Source organism: Felis catus, chromosome D4 (genome assembly GCF_018350175.1).
Source record: "Felis catus isolate Fca126 chromosome D4, F.catus_Fca126_mat1.0, whole genome shotgun sequence".
In the NCBI taxonomy this organism is placed as follows: domain Eukaryota; kingdom Metazoa; phylum Chordata; class Mammalia; order Carnivora; family Felidae; genus Felis; species Felis catus.
In genome coordinates, this window is record NC_058380.1 from 81,389,400 (window position 1) to 81,407,061 (window position 17,662).

General features: G+C 38.5%; 2 protein-coding genes across 3 annotated transcripts in view; one reads left to right on the top strand and one right to left on the bottom strand.

Moving 5' to 3' along the window:
- LOC123381602 (olfactory receptor 1J4-like) overlaps positions 1 to 17,662 on the top strand; it is a 35,269-nt gene that overhangs the window by 1,841 nt on the left and 15,766 nt on the right. The gene's annotated exons all lie outside the window — the stretch shown is intronic.
- Positions 5,936 to 11,545, bottom strand: LOC123381601 (olfactory receptor 1L8-like). Of its 2 annotated transcripts, none has more exons than XM_045043133.1 (2): positions 10,583 to 11,545; positions 5,936 to 7,684 (listed from the first exon to the last, which is right to left on the bottom strand). In XM_045043133.1, exon 2 carries the CDS (start codon positions 7,477 to 7,479, stop codon positions 6,535 to 6,537), a length of 945 nt encoding a protein of 314 aa, XP_044899068.1. In that variant the 5' UTR covers positions 7,480 to 7,684; positions 10,583 to 11,545; the 3' UTR covers positions 5,936 to 6,534. The 2 variants fall into 2 exon arrangements, with proteins under 2 accessions (XP_044899068.1, XP_044899067.1); XM_045043132.1 differs by having other exon boundaries at positions 10,573 to 11,545.

Here is a 17,662-nt window from a genome sequence, read left to right on the forward strand (position 1 = left end):
ACCCACTGAATCGGGACAGGACTTCTGACTGACTTTGACTAATAGATCAGTGAAAGTGGTGTGAGATTTCCAAGCCTATGTAGACTCTGTTTCTTCTCCTCTTGGAACCTTGAGACCACCATGTGAAATAGTCCAAGCTAGGGTGTGTGAATATGGGTGCCATGTGAGGGAGAACCAAGATGCTCCAGCTAACAATCAACCAGCTCCCTGGTGACCTGGTAGGTGACAGCAGAAGCATGAGTGAGCCCTTGTTGTGATCAGTTGAACCAAACCCAGATGAGAAGCCCTATCCAGCTAGCACATTCCCTGCTCAAATTGCAAGTGCATGGAATTGTCATATAAACAAGTGGTTGTTGTTAAGCCACTAAATTTGGGGATGGTTTGTTATGCAGCAAAAGCTAACTGATACATTGACTGCCTTTGTTTCCTTGTTTTCCTTGATTTCAATGGTCTCTCCCCCCTTTTTGATCCCTACTTGGATTGTATTCCCTGCCTATTTTTCAGGTTATGATCTCCATAACCTATTGCCTTCGTCTTAGGTATCTTTTCTTGTCCTCATTATTCTCCCATAAGCCTTGCTATATGGCATTATCAGCAACTCTCATTTTTGTCAAGTCAACATTTTAAGGTATGGCCTTATCTATCTGAAGAGAAATAAATGAATTGCTGTGATATCAAAACACATGAACTTCTTTTTCTGAAGGAAGGTTACAAGTTCTGTTTCTTCTTGAAGAGAAACAATCTTAGACTAAGATTTGTGGTCTAAATTATACTGCATTTTGTGTAAGTTATACCTTCCTACCCCTTAACTTACTGATGCCAAGTTAAAGAGATAAGAATTCTCAAATGTGAGGGGCGCCTAGGTGGCTCAGTCAGTTAAGTGTCTGACTCTTGATTCCAGCTCAGGTTACAATCTCATGGTTCGAGAGTTTGAGTCCCACATTGGGCTCTTTGCTGACAGTGTGGAGCCTCCTTGGGATTCTCTCTCTCTCTCCCTTGCTCCCTACCCCTCTCTGAACTCTCTTTCTCAAAAAAATAATAAACTATTGGGGCGCCTGGGTGGCTCAGTCGGTTAAGCGTCCGACTTCAGCTCAGGTCACGATCTCGCGGTCCGTGAGTTCGAGCCCCTCGTCAGTCTCTGGGCTGATGGCTCAGAGCCTGGAGCCTGCTCTTGATTCTGTGTGTGTCTCTCTCTCTGCCTTTTCCTTGTTCATGCTCTGTCTCGCTCTGTCTCAAACATAAATAGACGTTAAAAAAATTTTTTTTAATTAAAAAAAATTAATAAACTATAAAAAGTTTTTAAAAGAGGACTTCTTAAATGTGATATGCTACTTGTTTATAGAACAAAACTAATATCTGGGCCATTATAGCTGAGTTAGTGTTAAGGTTTGTGCAATATGTTTTTGATAAACAAAAAGGCATAAAAATAGTTAATATGACACTGAATAATGAATAGAATTACTGAATCACTATACTGAACACCTGAAACTAAGATAATATTATATGTTAACTATATTGTAATTAAAACTAAAAATGGTAAATAAATGCTATTGTTTGTATAAAAAATGACTAATCTGAAATTTAATGATAATTCATAGTGTGTATAAATTTATGTAAATGAGATAACAATAAACAATTTAGTGTTTTTGTCCTTTTGTCTATCATGTCTATAGTTATAAAAAGTAAGTATTGCTCTAAGTGTTTAAAGTAAAGAAGTTGAGACTGCATTTGTAATGTATTTGCTAGTGACATATTGTGTCTAAAAGTGAAACATTTGCAAATATTTTGGCTTTAGTATCCTTAAGTTAGTTTTTGCCTGTGCCAAAAAGTCAGCAGAGAGGCACAGTGCATTAAATCTCATTCCCAAATTCCCTAAACCAATGTAGGATGTATTTTTTTTTAACTGGAAGTTTCTTTGTGGGGACAGCTTATTTACTTATGCCTTCTTAATTCAGTTATGACAATGGGTTATCTTTTGCTCCACAAACAGCATGACCTGATTTCTAGAAAAGAAAACTATAAATGTATATAAAAATAATTGATTTTTTTTTGACAGGTATTTAGGACGTGTTTCCTGGGCTTATGGAAATTTCTAGAGGAGAACAAATCAGGCAGAAATATTTTCCTTTTGTAGAGCTTATATTCTAGTAGAGGATGATAATGAAAATAAACATAATATGTAAGTAAACTTCATGGTTTTAAGTGCCACAAAATGCAACACTGTGAAGAAATCAGGAATCCAGGGCCTAGGCTGCTATTTTAAATAGTGTGATGAGGATTGGTCTCACCAAGAAGGTGCTATTTGAGCAAAGAATTGAAGGCATCAGAGAACGGAGCTACAGGGATATTTGCAGGAAAAGCATGTCAGGGAGCAGGTACAGCAGCTGCAATGCTCTGAAATGTGACAATGTCAGCTATGTTCCAGGAACAGAAAGGAGACTGGTCACTGAAGAGGAGTGAGCATGTAGAAGAGCAGAAGGAAGGTGGTCCAGTTTCATTCTTCTGAATGTTGCTGTCCAGTTCTCCCAGCACCATTTGCTGAAGAGACTGTCTTTTTCCATTGGATATTCTTTCCTGCTTTGTCGAGGATTAGTTGGTCATATATTTGTGGTCCCAATTCTGGGTTCTCTATTCTATTCCATTGATCTATGTGTCTGGTTTTGTGCCAATACCACACTGTCTTCATGATTACAGCTTTGTAATACAGCTTAAAGTCTGGGATTACGATGCCTCCAGCTTTGGTTTTCTTTTTCAACATTACTTTGGCTATTCAGGGTCTTTTCTGGTTCCATACAAATTTTAGGATTGTTTGTTCTAGCTCTATGAAGAATGCTGGTGTTATTTTGATAAGGGTTGCATTGAATGTGTAGATTGCTTTGGGTATTATCAACATTTTAACAATATTTTTTCTCCCAATCCATAAGCATGGAATGTTTTTTTAAAAATGTTTTAATCTTTATTTTTGAGAGATAGAGCATGAGCAGGGGAGGGGCAGAGAGAGAGGGAGACACAGAATCTGAAGCAGGCTCCAGGCTCTGGGCTGTCAACATAGAGCCCGACACAGGGGTCAAACTCACAGACCACGAAATCATGACCTGAGCTGAAGTTGGGTGCTTACCCAACTGAACCACCGAGGCTCCCCAGAGCATGGAATGTTTTTCCATTTCTTTGTGTCTTCCTCAATTTCTTTCATAAGCATTCTATAGTTTTCAGCATACAGATCTTTTACCTCTTTGGTTAGGTTTAGTCCTAGGTATCTTATACACAAAAATAAATTCAAAATGGAGGGAAGATCTAAATGTGAGAAGGAAAACTATCAAAATCCTACAGGAGAAAACAGATAGTAACCTTTTTGACTTAGGCTGCAGCAACTTCTTACTTGACATATCTGCGGAGGCAAGGGAAATAAAAGCAAAAATGAACTATTGGGACCTCATCAAGATAAAAAGCTTTTGCACAAAGAAGGAAACAATCAATAAAACTAAGAGGCAACAAATGGAATGGGAGAAGATATCTGCATATGATACATTGAATAAAGGGCTAATATTCAAAATCTATAAGGAACTTACCAAACTCAACACCCCAAAAAACAAATAATCCAGTGAAGAAATGGGCAGAAAACACGAGTAGACAATTTTCCAAAGACATCCAGATGGCTAACAGACACATGAAAAGATGTCACCATCACTATCATCAGGGAAATACAAATCAAAACCACAATGAGATAGCACCTCACACCAGTCAGAGTGGCTAAAATTAACAACTCAGGAACAACAGATGTTGGCAAGGATGAGGAGAAAGGGGAACCGTTTTGCACTGCTGGTGGAAATGCGAACTGGTGTAGCCACTCTGGAAAACAGTATGGAAGTTCCTCAAAAAATTAAAAATAGAGCTAACCTACAACCCAGCAATTGCACTACTAGGTATTTATTGAAAGGATACAAAAATGCTGATTTGAAGGGGGGTACATGCACCCCAATGTTTACAGCAGCACTACCAATAATAGCCAAAGTATGGAAAGAGCCCAAATGTCCATTGCCTGATAAATGGATAAAGAAGATGTGGTGTGTGTGTGTATATGTGTGTGTGTAAAATGGAATATTATATATATATTATAGTATATATATATATATATATATATATATGTTTGTATATATATGTATATATGTATGTATATATATATATATATATGTTTATATATATATTCCATTATATATATATACATATATACTATAATATGTATTCTATATATAATGGAATATGTATATATATATATATATATATATATATATATATATATATATAATGGAATATTATTCAGCAATGAAAAAGAATGAAATCTTGTCATTTGCAACAATGTGGATGGAACTAGAATACATTATGCTAAATGAAATAAGTCAGTCAAAGAACAATAAATATATGAGTTCACTCATGTGGAATTTAAGAAACAAAACAAATGAACATAGGGAAAGGGAGGGAAAAATAAGATGAAAATAGAGGGGGAGGTAAAACATAAGAAACTCTTAAATACAGAGAACACACTGAGAGTTGCTGGGGGGGTGTTGGGTGGGGTTGATGGGCTAAATGGTGGATGGGCATTAAAGGGGGCACTTGCTGGGATGAGCACTGGGTGTTATATATGTGATGAATCACTGAATTCTACTCCTGAAATTTATTACACTATATGTTAACTAACTTGGATTTAAATAAAAGAAAAAAAGAAAAAAAAGAAATATTCACTCATCTGAAGGTCACAAATTCATACATACATTTTTATATATGTACATATGTGTCTGTGTGTGTGTGTGTGTGTGTGTGTGTTTGTATTCTGTTTTCTTTGGTAAATTTTAGTTTTATCCCTCTCATTTAGGTCTATGAGCCTATTGGTCTATGAGCCTATTATGTATGGTGTGAGTAAGGGGTCAAGACTAATTATTTCTTATGGCATATCTAGTTGTTCCAGCATAATTTATCAAATGGCTGCTTCTTTCTCCATTAAATTGCATTTGCACTTGGGCAAAATCAATTGATTATATAAATAAGGATTTATTTTGGGTTCTCTATTTGTTACGGTGTTTTATTATTTATTTATTTGGTAATCTAATATATGAATAGGTTTATATGAGCTATATACATTAATTTAAAGAAATTCAGATGTTACAACCATGTATTAATTGGAAATTCTCTCCCTCTCTCTTCCCCACTGACCTTTCATTCTTACTCTAGTGACTATACACATACACAGATTTGTACAATTAAAAAAAATGAATTCATACTTTTTTACTTGTGCAACATCTTGATTTTCCTACCTAATGGCTTTTCAAAGAAGTAATAGACATCCATTTTATTCTTTCAACCTGCTGCATATTCTTACATTCTATGTGATTAACCATAATTAATTTCTCTATTCTTTATTGGTAGGATTTTAGGTTGTTATGAATTTTTATCTGTTATAATCTGGGAATGACTGAAAAAATCTCAATATCCAATATATATTTATGACAATATTTCCATAGATTAGACTCCTCAGAGTGGGAATTTCTAGAATGAAGCATTCAATCACGTATTTTTAAACATATACCTTCGAAGATAAATGGGAATAAGAAATGTCCCAATCTCCCTGCTGTGGAATGGATAACTTTCAAGTAATTTCTCTTGGTTCTTGTTCTTTCTGGCCATTCCCATGTGTTAAATTGTATGGTAAAAAAAAAAAAAAAAAAAAAGCAGGAAACTAAACAGAACAAAAGCACAACAATTTAATAAGGATATAAATTTAAGAGAGGAGTAAAAGTGGGGCACCTGGGTGTTCAGTCGGTTGAGTGTCCGACTTCGGCTCACGTCATGATCTCATGGTTCATGAGTTCAAGCCCCACTTCAGGCTCTGTGCTGACAGCTCAGTGCCTGGAGGCTGCTTCAGATTCTGTGTCTCCCTCTCTCTCTGCTCCTCCCCTGCTCACACTCTGTCTCTCTCTTGAAAATAAATAAAGATTTAAAAAAATTTAAGAGAGGAGTAAGGGTAAAAATTTTTAAGGAAGGAAACGTTTTTTGACCGAGAAAAATGGGGAATTATAAAAATCCTCACAATGAGAAAAGTTGCTAAAATGTAATTCTCCTCCTTCCCTTCCTTCTCTGCCTCCATTCTTTTCCACATGAAATGTCTGCAAAGACATTCAAAAGCTACAAATTCAGTAATCATTTCCAGCAATAGGCTGCCATGTGAAGGGTTTTGGAGGGTAAGTCTCAATAAAAGGAGAGCAATTTGTTCAGGAAGTATTTGTGGGAAGAGAATTAGTTTCAAGCAGTATTTGGAGGATGAGGTGACGAGTCTTCATGGGGAAATGGAGGAATGGTGAGGAAGAGTATCATGATTTTAGCAGAGAAGGGGACAATTGGTGGGCTGTCATCAGTGCATGTGAGCATCCACAACAGCCTTGTCTCACATGGGTTAAAAAAGCTCATCTCCAACAGTTCAGTTGTTCACCAAGATCTAGCAGATATTAGATTCAAGTGAAGCAGATTCCACTTGTGGGTTTGTCAAGAGGGTGCTGCCTGGGATTTCCTCCTGCCCATCAGCTTCCTCAGGCCCTGTTTCAGGTCTTTGTTTCTCAGGCTATAGATAAAAGGGTTCAGCATGGAGGTAAGAACTGTGTAGACAAGTGTTGCTATGTGGTCCCTGGCAGTGTAGGTGGACAGGGGCTGTAAATAGACATAGAAGATGCTTCCATAAAAGAGGGTTACCACAGTGAGGTGAGAGCCACAGGTGGAGAAGGCTTTGCGTTTCCCAGCAGCTGAGGGGATCTTGAGAACTGTGATGAGGATTCGTATGTAAGAGAAAGTGATGCACACAAAGGGGGTCACCAAAACAACAGGGCCTTCGGACATTATCACAATTTCATTGAGAAATGTGGAGGAGCAGGACAATTTCAGCAGAGAGTTGATGTCACAGAGGAAGTGATGGATAACATTGTTGTCACAGAAGGTGAGACGATTCAGTAGCAGTGTGTGTAGGAGTGAGTGGAGGTGAGGAAGTGAGCAGGAAAAGGCCACCAGCAGGACACAGCGGTGGTGGTTCATGATGGTGACATAGTGGAAGGGGTCACAGATGGCCACATAGCGGTCAAGGGCCATGACCGCCAGGAGGCAGCTGTCAGTGTTGCCCAGAGCATAAATAAAATACATCTGTGTCAGGCACTCAGCATAGGAGATGGTCTTCTCTGACAGGAAGCTCAGTAGCATCCTGGGGACAATGGTTGTTGTAAAGCAAATGTCAGTGAAGGACAGGAAACTCAGGAAGAAATACATGGGGGTTTGGAGCTGGGAGTCAGAGTGGATGGAGAGGATGATGAGCAGGTTCCCTGTTATGGTGACCAGGTACATGGTGAGGAAGAGGATAAAGAGTGGTTTCTGGTCCCCAGGCCGGGAGGAGAGTCCCAGGAGGATGAACTCAGAAACACTGCTGGTTTGGTTGACTCTTTCCATTGATTTGGGTCTACTTATATACAAGATGACTTATTATTTACCATACTGCAAGTCCAGAATCCAAATCCTCAGAACCCTGCAAGTCTTGTTTTTTCTGTTTTGTTGCAATTAGTTGTTCTGTAGAGACAGCTTGTAAGTGTCATGGTCCTTCATGTATTTCTCCCTTCCCAAATCCATGGGCATCACCAGGGCCTTATACTGAAGGCTGGAGGGACAGAAGAAGAATTTGCCTTTAGAAACCATCAGAGATGGACCTTGTTGATTGCAGTTCATTAGTTCTTATTCTGTGCAAAGCCTGTTCTCTTGTTGGGGATGTAGTGATAAAAACAGGCAAATTCTTGCCATTGTGTAGCTCGTGTTTAGTTGGGGAGACAGATGGTCAACAAACAACATAAAGCAGTATATAAGGGATGAAGGTGAATGGGGAATGGAGTGGAGGTATTTTTGGTACGCAAGGTCACAGGACACTCATTTCCTATCAAAGGAAGCCCAGTGGTGGCATTGTAAAGTTCAAATTTGCATTGACTTGGAAAAAAATAAGGGTTTGCCAAAATAACCAACAGGGAAAATCTAATGGGAATGTTGAACCTGTTTCAACAAAGTGGGCTTTTCCTTCTCTGGACATAGGATGAAGGGTTCATCCTCCTTAGTTCATGGTATGCTATCATCACCAGTGTAAGTCTCCCCTTTTTTGTAAATTGTTTTTCCTTTCTTTAACTCTATGTTCTGAATCATATTTGTACAGGATGAGAATCCATTTGTACAGGATTATTGAATTGTTGGGTATTCAACAATTTGTTTTGAATCTTTATAATTCACCTTTCCTATGTGTATGCAAAACTATCTATGAGAAATATGTTAATTTTCATATATTAACTGTTGAGATATCTATCTACCTATCTATCTATCTATCTATCTATCTATGCTTTCTCTCCAGTCATATCGAGTTATGGACAATATCACTTTGTGATGGCCAAAAAAGTGGTCTCCACTTATTGCTACTACAAACATCTCTGCAATGGGAGATCTTGTATAAATAAAGTGTTTTCAAACAATTTTTTAGAGTCTTATATTTACCCATACCTTCTTAATGGACATATCACATAGGGATTTTTAAAAATTTTGAGATATTGGTTACTTATATATTCCTTGCTACCATAAAAATCTCTATAGTCACCATACTTATATATCACCAAAATTTTAAAAATAATTTCTTTTTCTTAAGTTTTATTTAAGTAATCTCTACACCTCACGTGGGCCTCAAACTCATAAGCCTGAGATCAAGAGTCACATGTTCTTCCAACCGAGGTATCCAGGCACCCCTAAAATAATTTCCTTGGAAACAGTATAGTCTTTCATTCTTTTTGAATAATCCCATGCATTGGAATTTTCATGCATTAAAGATGTTATTATATATTAATATATGAATTCATTTAACAATTAAATGTTGTATTTACATTAACAACTAAATGATGTCCTGTACATCAGGGTAATTATAGGTAATAGCATTGCACTACATACCCAAAACTCGCTAAGACAGTAAGTCTTAAATGTGCTTACAACTTTATCATAAATAACTAAACATCTTTACACCTCAGATTCACCATGTATGATATTGGACACAAATACATGCATGCTCATGAGGATTTAGTGAGAAATGCATCTACACTCAGGAGAGAGACAAGCATATTATGAACACTCAGCAGAAACTCTTGATCATCATCAATCCCATTGTTGCTTTCCCTTATCTGCTATGACTGGTTGTCCTCAAAATCAATTAACTCACATGCTTGAAGTATCATATGCCTCACTGCCAAGTTGTCAGACTAACCTCATGATTTTGTAAGATCTTATGGAAGGATGATTTGTTTAGGCATTGAATGATCTGAGTGAACCAGTAGTTAAAGTTAAAACAATAACCAATATTACTGAAAATGTACTACATGTCGAGCTAGTGCTAAGCACCTCACAAATTCCCACGATGAGGGATCACAATGTATGTGTTGTTATCAGAAGCCTGAGGCTTAGAGTGAAGTGGTTTGCTCAAGGTCATAAGTAAGTGAGTAGCAATCAGGATTTGAACTCCAAGCTGAATCACTCTGAAGCTCATGCTCTTAACCCTCAGGCTACACCTCCTCATGTCTCGTATATATACTGTCTGTCACAATCACACACAGGCACTGTTTTCCTCACTGTGTCATTTCCTAAATGACCTCCCTTTCTTTCCCTCTTAACTAACAATCTTTCTTTTCCCATGTTCAGAATCTATCCTTGTAGTGGCTAAAGAGGTGACCGATCTTGCTGTGTTACACAGATGGTGGATTTGAAATATTGAACATCTATGATTAATTGGCCAACATCAGGTGGAAAAAATTGGCCATGCATGTCTGGGCCATGTCTGGCATGGAGAGTTGTGGTTGGTGCTGGACAGTGTCCTGGAGTTAAGACAAAAGATGGGGGCTTGATTTATCCTCTGTCACTTGCTTACAAGCTGAATCCTAATGTTTTATGAATAGCAAATGAGATACCATGGCTGCAAGACAGTTTGTTAAACACAGGTCAATATTAAAAAGTGAGCCATCTGTGAAAATGCTGCCTGGGGAATTAAGAAATTAGTGGAGTTTGGTTTAATTAATGATGTTGGGTGCTCCAGGTCATAAGTGAGAGGATCACCTATTCTGATAACCAGAAAAAAGGAAGGTCTTGAATCTGAGAATCAGGAAGAACAGTTCTCAAAGCACAGGGTAAGTGCGTAAGACTGGGAATACAATAGTTTCCTTTCCTTTTCTTTCTTTCTTTCTTTCTTTCTTTCTTTCTTTCTTTCTTTCTTTCTTTTTCCTTCCTTCCTTCCTTCCTTCCTTCCTTCCTTCCTTCCTTCCTTCCTTCCTTCCTTCCTTCCTTCCTGTGTTTTGCTTCTAGCAAAGCACATAGGGTAGATGGTCTAGAGGTCAAACTGGATGGACTGAAAACCACAAGCTGGGTGGAGGTTTTAGTTGGACCCTATGACTGCTTAATCCACACAATAGTTGAAATCCTCAGGGAGGAAAGAGTAAGTGCCAGAGGTTGGAGGAGCCAAGAGGGTGGCCAGCTTACCGAAGCTCACCTCCAGATCCAGATGCTGTTCTTGCCTTCCCATTTTCTCCAGAAGCTGGTCTGCACCACATCTGCTACTCAGCTGCAAGTCTGCTTCTCAGCCAAGCACAGCCCCCTCATGTTTCTCCCATGACACTCTGCGCTGATTAACAAGGAGAGGAACAGGAAAGGCGGGGGAGCTGATGTGCTACTTGGAAGGGATAGCACGTTTCCCCACACTGGCCTCCAATCCCTCAAGTCTGGCCCCCAGCATGCTGCTGCTTTCCCAGCTCCCCATTTCAGAAGGCAGAGACGTCTTGACTCAAGGGGCAAGGACCGTCTTGATGGCAGAAGCTCAGGCAGCGTGCGTCTCCTGAGTCTGAGCTCTGCTCTGCTGGCCTCGGGGGCCCTTGTTAGGCTGAAGGAGTTGTGGTGTGATGACCCCTCAAGGGAGCTGGTCCTGTGATTGCTCTAGGCAGAGCAAGCAGACTGGAAATCACACCTAGCATGGCTGACTCAAGGGGACAGGGGAGACCTGAGGCTTTCTGTTTTGAGGTGGGGCTCATCCCAGAGCCACTTAACCTCACTGCAACATCTCAAGGGTGTGCTTGAGTCTCCCCAACTCGGGGTTATCAGGGGTGGACAAATATTTATGTGGGTGAATATTGTTATGTTTGGGGATGCAGGTGTGGACCGAGGTATATTCTAGAACAGGGAGGTGGCAGTTTCCAGGGGATTCAGTGGGGGTAGATCAGTGGTATGTATGTGGGTTCCAGTGTCTTGGCAGGCATGTGGATCCGATTATTTTTTTTCCTGTGTGGGATTAGTTTAATGTCAGTTGATGTATGTTTAAAGCACAGGGTATGCAATGGTTGTTGTCATATTTAGCTAAGGGACTTTGGAAAAATAGTGTATGTGTTTTCAGAGTTTAGGCTCAGAGCAGTCTTTTAAGGGTTAGTGTTGAAGAAAGAAGATTAAAAAAAATTTTTTTTAATGTTTATTTATTTGAGAGAGAGAGAGAGAGAGAGAGAGAGAGAGAGAGAGAGAGAGAATGAGTGGGGGAGGGGCAGAGAGAGAGGGAGACACAGAATCTGAAGCAGGCTCCAGGCTCTGAGCTGTCAGCACAGAGCCGGATGTGGTGCTCAAACCCATGAACTGCAAGATCATGACCTGAGCCAAAGCTGGAGGCTCAACTGACTGAGCCACCCAGGCGCCCCAGAAGAAAGAAGATTTTAACAGATTGCTGGCCTTGCCAGTAAGTTAGTTGCCTTTAACAAATTACTTAGCCTGCATAATAGAGCCTCAGTTTTCATCTGAAAAATGAGGATAATGACTCATCCTGGCATTGAAACCAGATAGAAAATTTCCTTTGGAATTTTATAGACAGAATATTGTATATCATGGTGAACACTATCCATAACAAGATGTAGGAAATGAAACACATTTTGCTGTTGTCGCAATACATGTGTGTGTCTGCTTCCTTAGCCTCAAGGTTAATTTTTCAGCTTTAATCTGTGTATTAGAGTAGGTACTACAGAGATAGAAAGTCCTAGATTTTTACTCCTGCCTCTTCCTCTTACTAGTCATGTGGCTGTCCTTTCTAATCATTCATTCAACTTTTTCTCATTCTTTCTTCTTCCTCCCTCCCTCCCTCCCTCCCTCTCCCTCCCCATTCCTCCCTCTCTCCCTCCCTTTCCTTCCTTCCTCCTTTCCTTCTTCCCTCCCTCCCTCCCTCCCTCCCTCCATTTCAGTTCCTTTTCTTCTTCTTCTACTCCTCCCCCCCTCCTCCTTCTCCTCCTTCTTCTTTATATTTTAGTTAGCATACAGTGTAATGTTAGTTTCAGGAGTAGAATTCAGTGATTCATCACTTACATACAACACCCAGTGCTCATCACAAGTGACCTTCTTAATACCCATCACTCATCCAGCCCACCCCTCCCTCACCCACCTCCCTCCACCAACCTTCAGTTTGTTCTGTATTATTAAGAGTCTCTTGTGGGGGCACCTGGGTGGCTCAGTCAGTAAAGTGTCTGACTTTGCTTCAGGTCATGATTTCACAGTTCATCAGTTTGAGCCCTGCATTGGGCTAGCTGCCGTCAGTGTAGGGCCTGGAGCCTGCTGGATTCTGTGTCTCCTTCTCTCTGCTCCTCCCCTGATTATGCTCTCTCTGTCTCTCAAAAATAAATAAACATAAAAAAATTAAAAAAGAGTCTCTTGTGGTTTATTTCCTTTTCTTATCTTTCCCCCCTCCCATACATTCATCTATTTTATTTCTTAAATTATGTATATGAATGAAATCATATATTTGTATTTATGATTGATTTATTTCACTTAGCATAATAGATTCTAGCTCCATCCATGTCATTGCAAATGGCAAGATTTATTTTTTTGATGGCTGAGTAATATTCCATTATATGTATATACCACATCTTCTTTATTCATTCATCAGTCAATGGACATTTGGGCTCTCTCCATAGTTTGGCTATTGTTGATAATGTTGCTATAAACATTGGGGTGCACGTACCTCTTGGAGTTTGTATTTTTGTATCCAATGGGTAAATACCTAGTAGTGCAATTGCTGGGTTGTAGGGTAGTTCTATTTTTAGTTTTTTGAGGCGCCTCCATACTGCTCTCCAGAATGGCTTCACCAGTTTGCATTCCTACCAACAGTGCAAGAGGGTTCCCCTTTCTCTGCATCCTCGCCAACATCTGTTTATCTACAGTTATTAATTTTAGCCATTCTGACAGGTGCAACTTGGTATCTCATTGTGGTTTTGATTTGTATTTCTCTGATGGTGAGTGATGTGGAGCATCTTTACATGTGTCTGTTGGCCATTGGGATGTCTTCTTCGGACAAGTGTCTATTCATGTCTTCTGCCCATTTCTTCACTATATTATTATTTTGGGGGGGATGTTGTATTTGATAAGTTCTTTATAGATTTTAGATACAACATTTTATCTAATATGTCGTTTGCAAATATCTTCTCCCATTCTATCAGTTGCCTTTCAGTTTTGTTGGTTGTTTCCTTCTCTCTGCAGAAGCTTTTTATCTTAATGGTGTCTCAATAGTTCATTTTTCTTTTTATTTCTCTTGCCTCCAGAGACATGTCTAGTAAGAAGTTGCTGTGGCCAAGGTTACTGCCTGTGGTCTCCTCTAGGATTGTGATGGTTTCCTGTCTCACATTTAGGTCTTTCATCCATTTTGAATTTATTTTTGTGTATGGTGTAAGAAAGTGGCCCAGTTTCATTCTTCTGCATGTTGCTGTCCAGTTTTCCCAACACCATTTGCTTTCAGCTGTTTTTGTGTCAGTACCATACTGTCTTGATGATTACAGCTTTGTAATACAGCTTGACGTCCGGAAATGTGATGCCTCCAGCTTTGGTTTTCTTTTTCAACATTACTTTGGCTATTTGGGATCTTTTCTGATTCCATACAAATTGTAGAATTATTTGTTCTAGCCCTGTGAAGAATGCTGTTGTTATTTTGATAGGATTACATTGTATGTGTAGATTACTTGGGTAGTATTGACATTTTAACAATATTTGTTCTTCCAATCCACGAGTATTGAATGCTTTTCCATTTCTTTCTGTCTTCTTCAATTTCTTTCATGAGCTTTCTATAGTTTTCAGTGTACAGATCTTTTACCTCTTTGGTTAGGTTTTATTCCTAGGTATTTTATAGCTGTTGATACAATTGTAAATGGGATCAATTCCTTGATTTCTTTTTCTGCTTCTTTATTATTGGTGTATAGAAATGCAACTGATTTCTGTACATTGATTTCATATCCTGTGACTTTGGTGAATTAATGTTTGAGTTCTAGCTGTTTTTTGGTGGAGTCTTTTGGCTTTTCCCCATAGAGTATCATGTTGTCTGCAAACAGTGAAAGTTTGGCTTCTTCCTTTCCATTTTGGATGCCTTTTATTTCTTTTTGTTGTCTGATTGTTGAGGCTAGGACTTTCCAACACCATGTTGAACAACAGTGGTAAGAGTGGACATCCCTGTCATGTTCCTGATCTTAAGGGGAAAGCTCTCAGTGTTTCCCCATTGAGGACAATATTAGCTGTGGGTCTTTTGTATATGGCCTTTATGATCTTGAGGTATATTCCTTCTATCCCTACTTTCTTGAGGGTTTTTATGAAGAAAGGATACTACGTTTTGTCAAATATTTTTCTTCATCTATTGAGAGGATCATATAGGTCTTACCCTTTTATTAATGTGATGTATTACATTGATTGATTTGTGGATATTGAACCACCCCTGAAGCCCAGGAATAAATCCCACTTGATTGTGGTGAATAATTCTTTTAATGCATTGTTGGATTTGGTTTGCTAGTATCTTGTTGAGAATTTTTGCATCCATGTTCATCAGGGGGATTGATCTGTAATTGTCCTTGTTAGTGGGGTCTCTAGCTGGTTTTGGAATCAAGGTAATGCTGGCCTCATAGAATGAGTTTGGAAGTTGTCTTTCCATTTCCATTTTTTAGAACAGCTCCAAAAGAATAAATACTAGCTCATCTTTAAATGTTTGGTATAATTCCCCTGGAAAGTCATCTGGCCCTGGAATCATGTTTGTTGGGGGATTTTTGAATCAATTTATTGATTCAATTTCTTTACTGGTTATGGGTCTGTTGAAAGTTTCTATTTCTTCCTGTTTCAATTTTGGTAGCTTATATATTTCAAGGAATGTGTCCATTTCTTCCAGATTGCCCAATTTGTTGCGATATAATTGCTCATAATTTTCTCTTATAGTTGTTTGTGTTTCTGCAGTGTTGGGTGTGATCTCTCCTCTTCCATTCTTGATTTCATTTATTTGGGTCCTTTCTTTATTCTCTTTGATCAATCTAACAAAATCAATCAATTTTGTTAATTGTTTCAAAGAATAAATTTCTGGTTTCATTGATCTGTTCTGTTTTTTGTTTTGTTTGGATATCATTGATTTCTGCTCTCATATTCATTATTTCCCTTCTTCTTCTTCTGGTTTTAGGTTTTATTTGTTGCTCTTTTTCCAGCTCCTTTAGGTGTAAGATTAGGTTGTGTGTTTGAGACCTTTCTTCCTTCTTTAGGAAGGCCTGGATTGCTATATACTTCCCTCTTATGACTGTGTTTGCTGCATTTCAGAGGGTTTGGACTGTTGTGTTTTCATTTTCATTGGCTCCCATGTATTGTTTAATTTCTCCTTTAATTTCTTGGTTAACCCATTAATTATTTTCATAGGATGTTCTTTAATTTCCAAGTATTCGTGGTCTTTCCAAATTTTTCTTTGTAGTTTATTTCAAGTTTCATAGCGTTGTGGTCTGAAAATATGCATGGTCTGATATTGATCTTTTTGTACCTATTGAGGGCTGATTTGTGACCAGTATGTGATCTATTTTGGAGAATAAACCATGTGCCCATGAGAAGAATGTGTGTTCTGCTGTTTTAGGATGAAATGTTCTCAATATATCTGTTAAGTCCATGTGGTCCAGTGTCATTCAAAGCCATTGTTTCCTTGTTGATTTTCTGCTTAGATGATCTGTCCATTGCTGAGTGGGTGTTGAAGTCCCCTACTATTATGGCATTGTTATTAATGAGTTTCTTTATATTTGTGATTAATTTATTTATATATTTGGGCTCTTTCAAGTTGGGGGCATAAATATTTACAATTAAAAAAATTTTAAATATTTTTTTAATGTTTATTTATTTTTGAGACAGAGACAGAGTGTGAGTGGGGGAGAGGCAGAGAGAGGAAGACACAGAATCTGAAGCAGACTCCAAGCTTTGACCTATCATCACAGACCGATATAGGCCTTGAACCCACAAACTGTGAGATCATGACCTGGGCCAAATTTGGACAATTAACAGACTGAGCCACACAGGCGCTCAAAATATTTACAATTTTTAGATCTTCTTGGTGGAATGACCCCTTAATTATGATATAATGCCCTCCTTTCTTGTTACAACCTTTGTTTTAAAAGCTAGTTTTTCTGATATAAGTATGGCTACTCCAGCTTTCTTTTGACATCCATTAGCATGTTAGATGGTTCTCCATCTCCTTACTTTCAATCTGCAGGTGTCTTTAGGTCTAAAATGAGTCTCTTGTAGGCAGCGTATAGATTTTGTTTTTAAATCCATTCTGAAACCCCATGCATTTTGATTGGAGCATTTAGTCCACTTACATTTAGAGTGATTATTAAAAGACATGAATTTAGTGTCATTGTGTTTCCTGTAGCGTTGCTACATAAATTAGTATTTAACTTTAACACGTCCAATTTGCTATTCTTTTCTTTTATGGTTAGTGCTTTCTGCCTACGTCTTGTTTAAGAAATATTTTTCCACTTCAAGAAGACAAAGATATTCTCCTAATTCTTTTATGTAAAGGTATAGTTTTAATTTTTATATTTAAGTTTAGAATTCAATTCACAGGTAAGTTTAGTTTTTGCATATGGTGTGTAATAGGGATCCAATTTCATTTTTCTGTGTGAATTCCTAAGTGTCTTTGCTCCATTTATGAAAATATGCTCTCCAATGCCTCATTCCTAAATCAAGTATACACTAATCTATGGATATGTTTCTGGGCTCTCGATTTACGGCATTTGTCTTGTTCGTCTAGACTTTCAGAAATATCCATATAGTTTTAGTTACCATAGATCTATAGGAGGTCTTGATATCTGGTAGCCTAGTGATTCTCAAAGTATCGTTTCTAAATCCACACATCAGCATTAGCTGGGGACTTGTTAGAAATGCAGATCATTGGACCTCACCCAGACTTATTCAAGGGACAAAGGACCATGGTCAAAGGCCTATCTATGGGTATGCCCATTCGTGGAGAAAAAATGATCAGAATTTTCTCTTCCAACGCCAGAGTGTTGATAGTAATAAAAGACAACTATGGTTGTGTGGAGGTGAGATTGCTGCACACGTGGAATGTTCCCCTTTATCAGCTTCTCCAACATAAGAATTAGGACATTGAATGGAGGGTGATCTGACCTCCTTTATATCCACCCTTTCCTACCATGGCATGATATTATTTCTGTTTAAACAAAAGTAAGTGCTATGAAAAACAGAGCAATAGGGGCGCCTGGGTAGCGCAGTCGGTTAAGCGTCCGACTTCAGCCAGGTCACGATCTCGCGG

Bases quoted from the DNA above. Each gene is read 5' to 3' on its own strand.
- LOC123381601 (XM_045043133.1), bottom strand. From the start codon at position 7,479: ATGGAAAGAGTCAACCAAACCAGCAGTGTTTCTGAGTTCATCCTCCTG.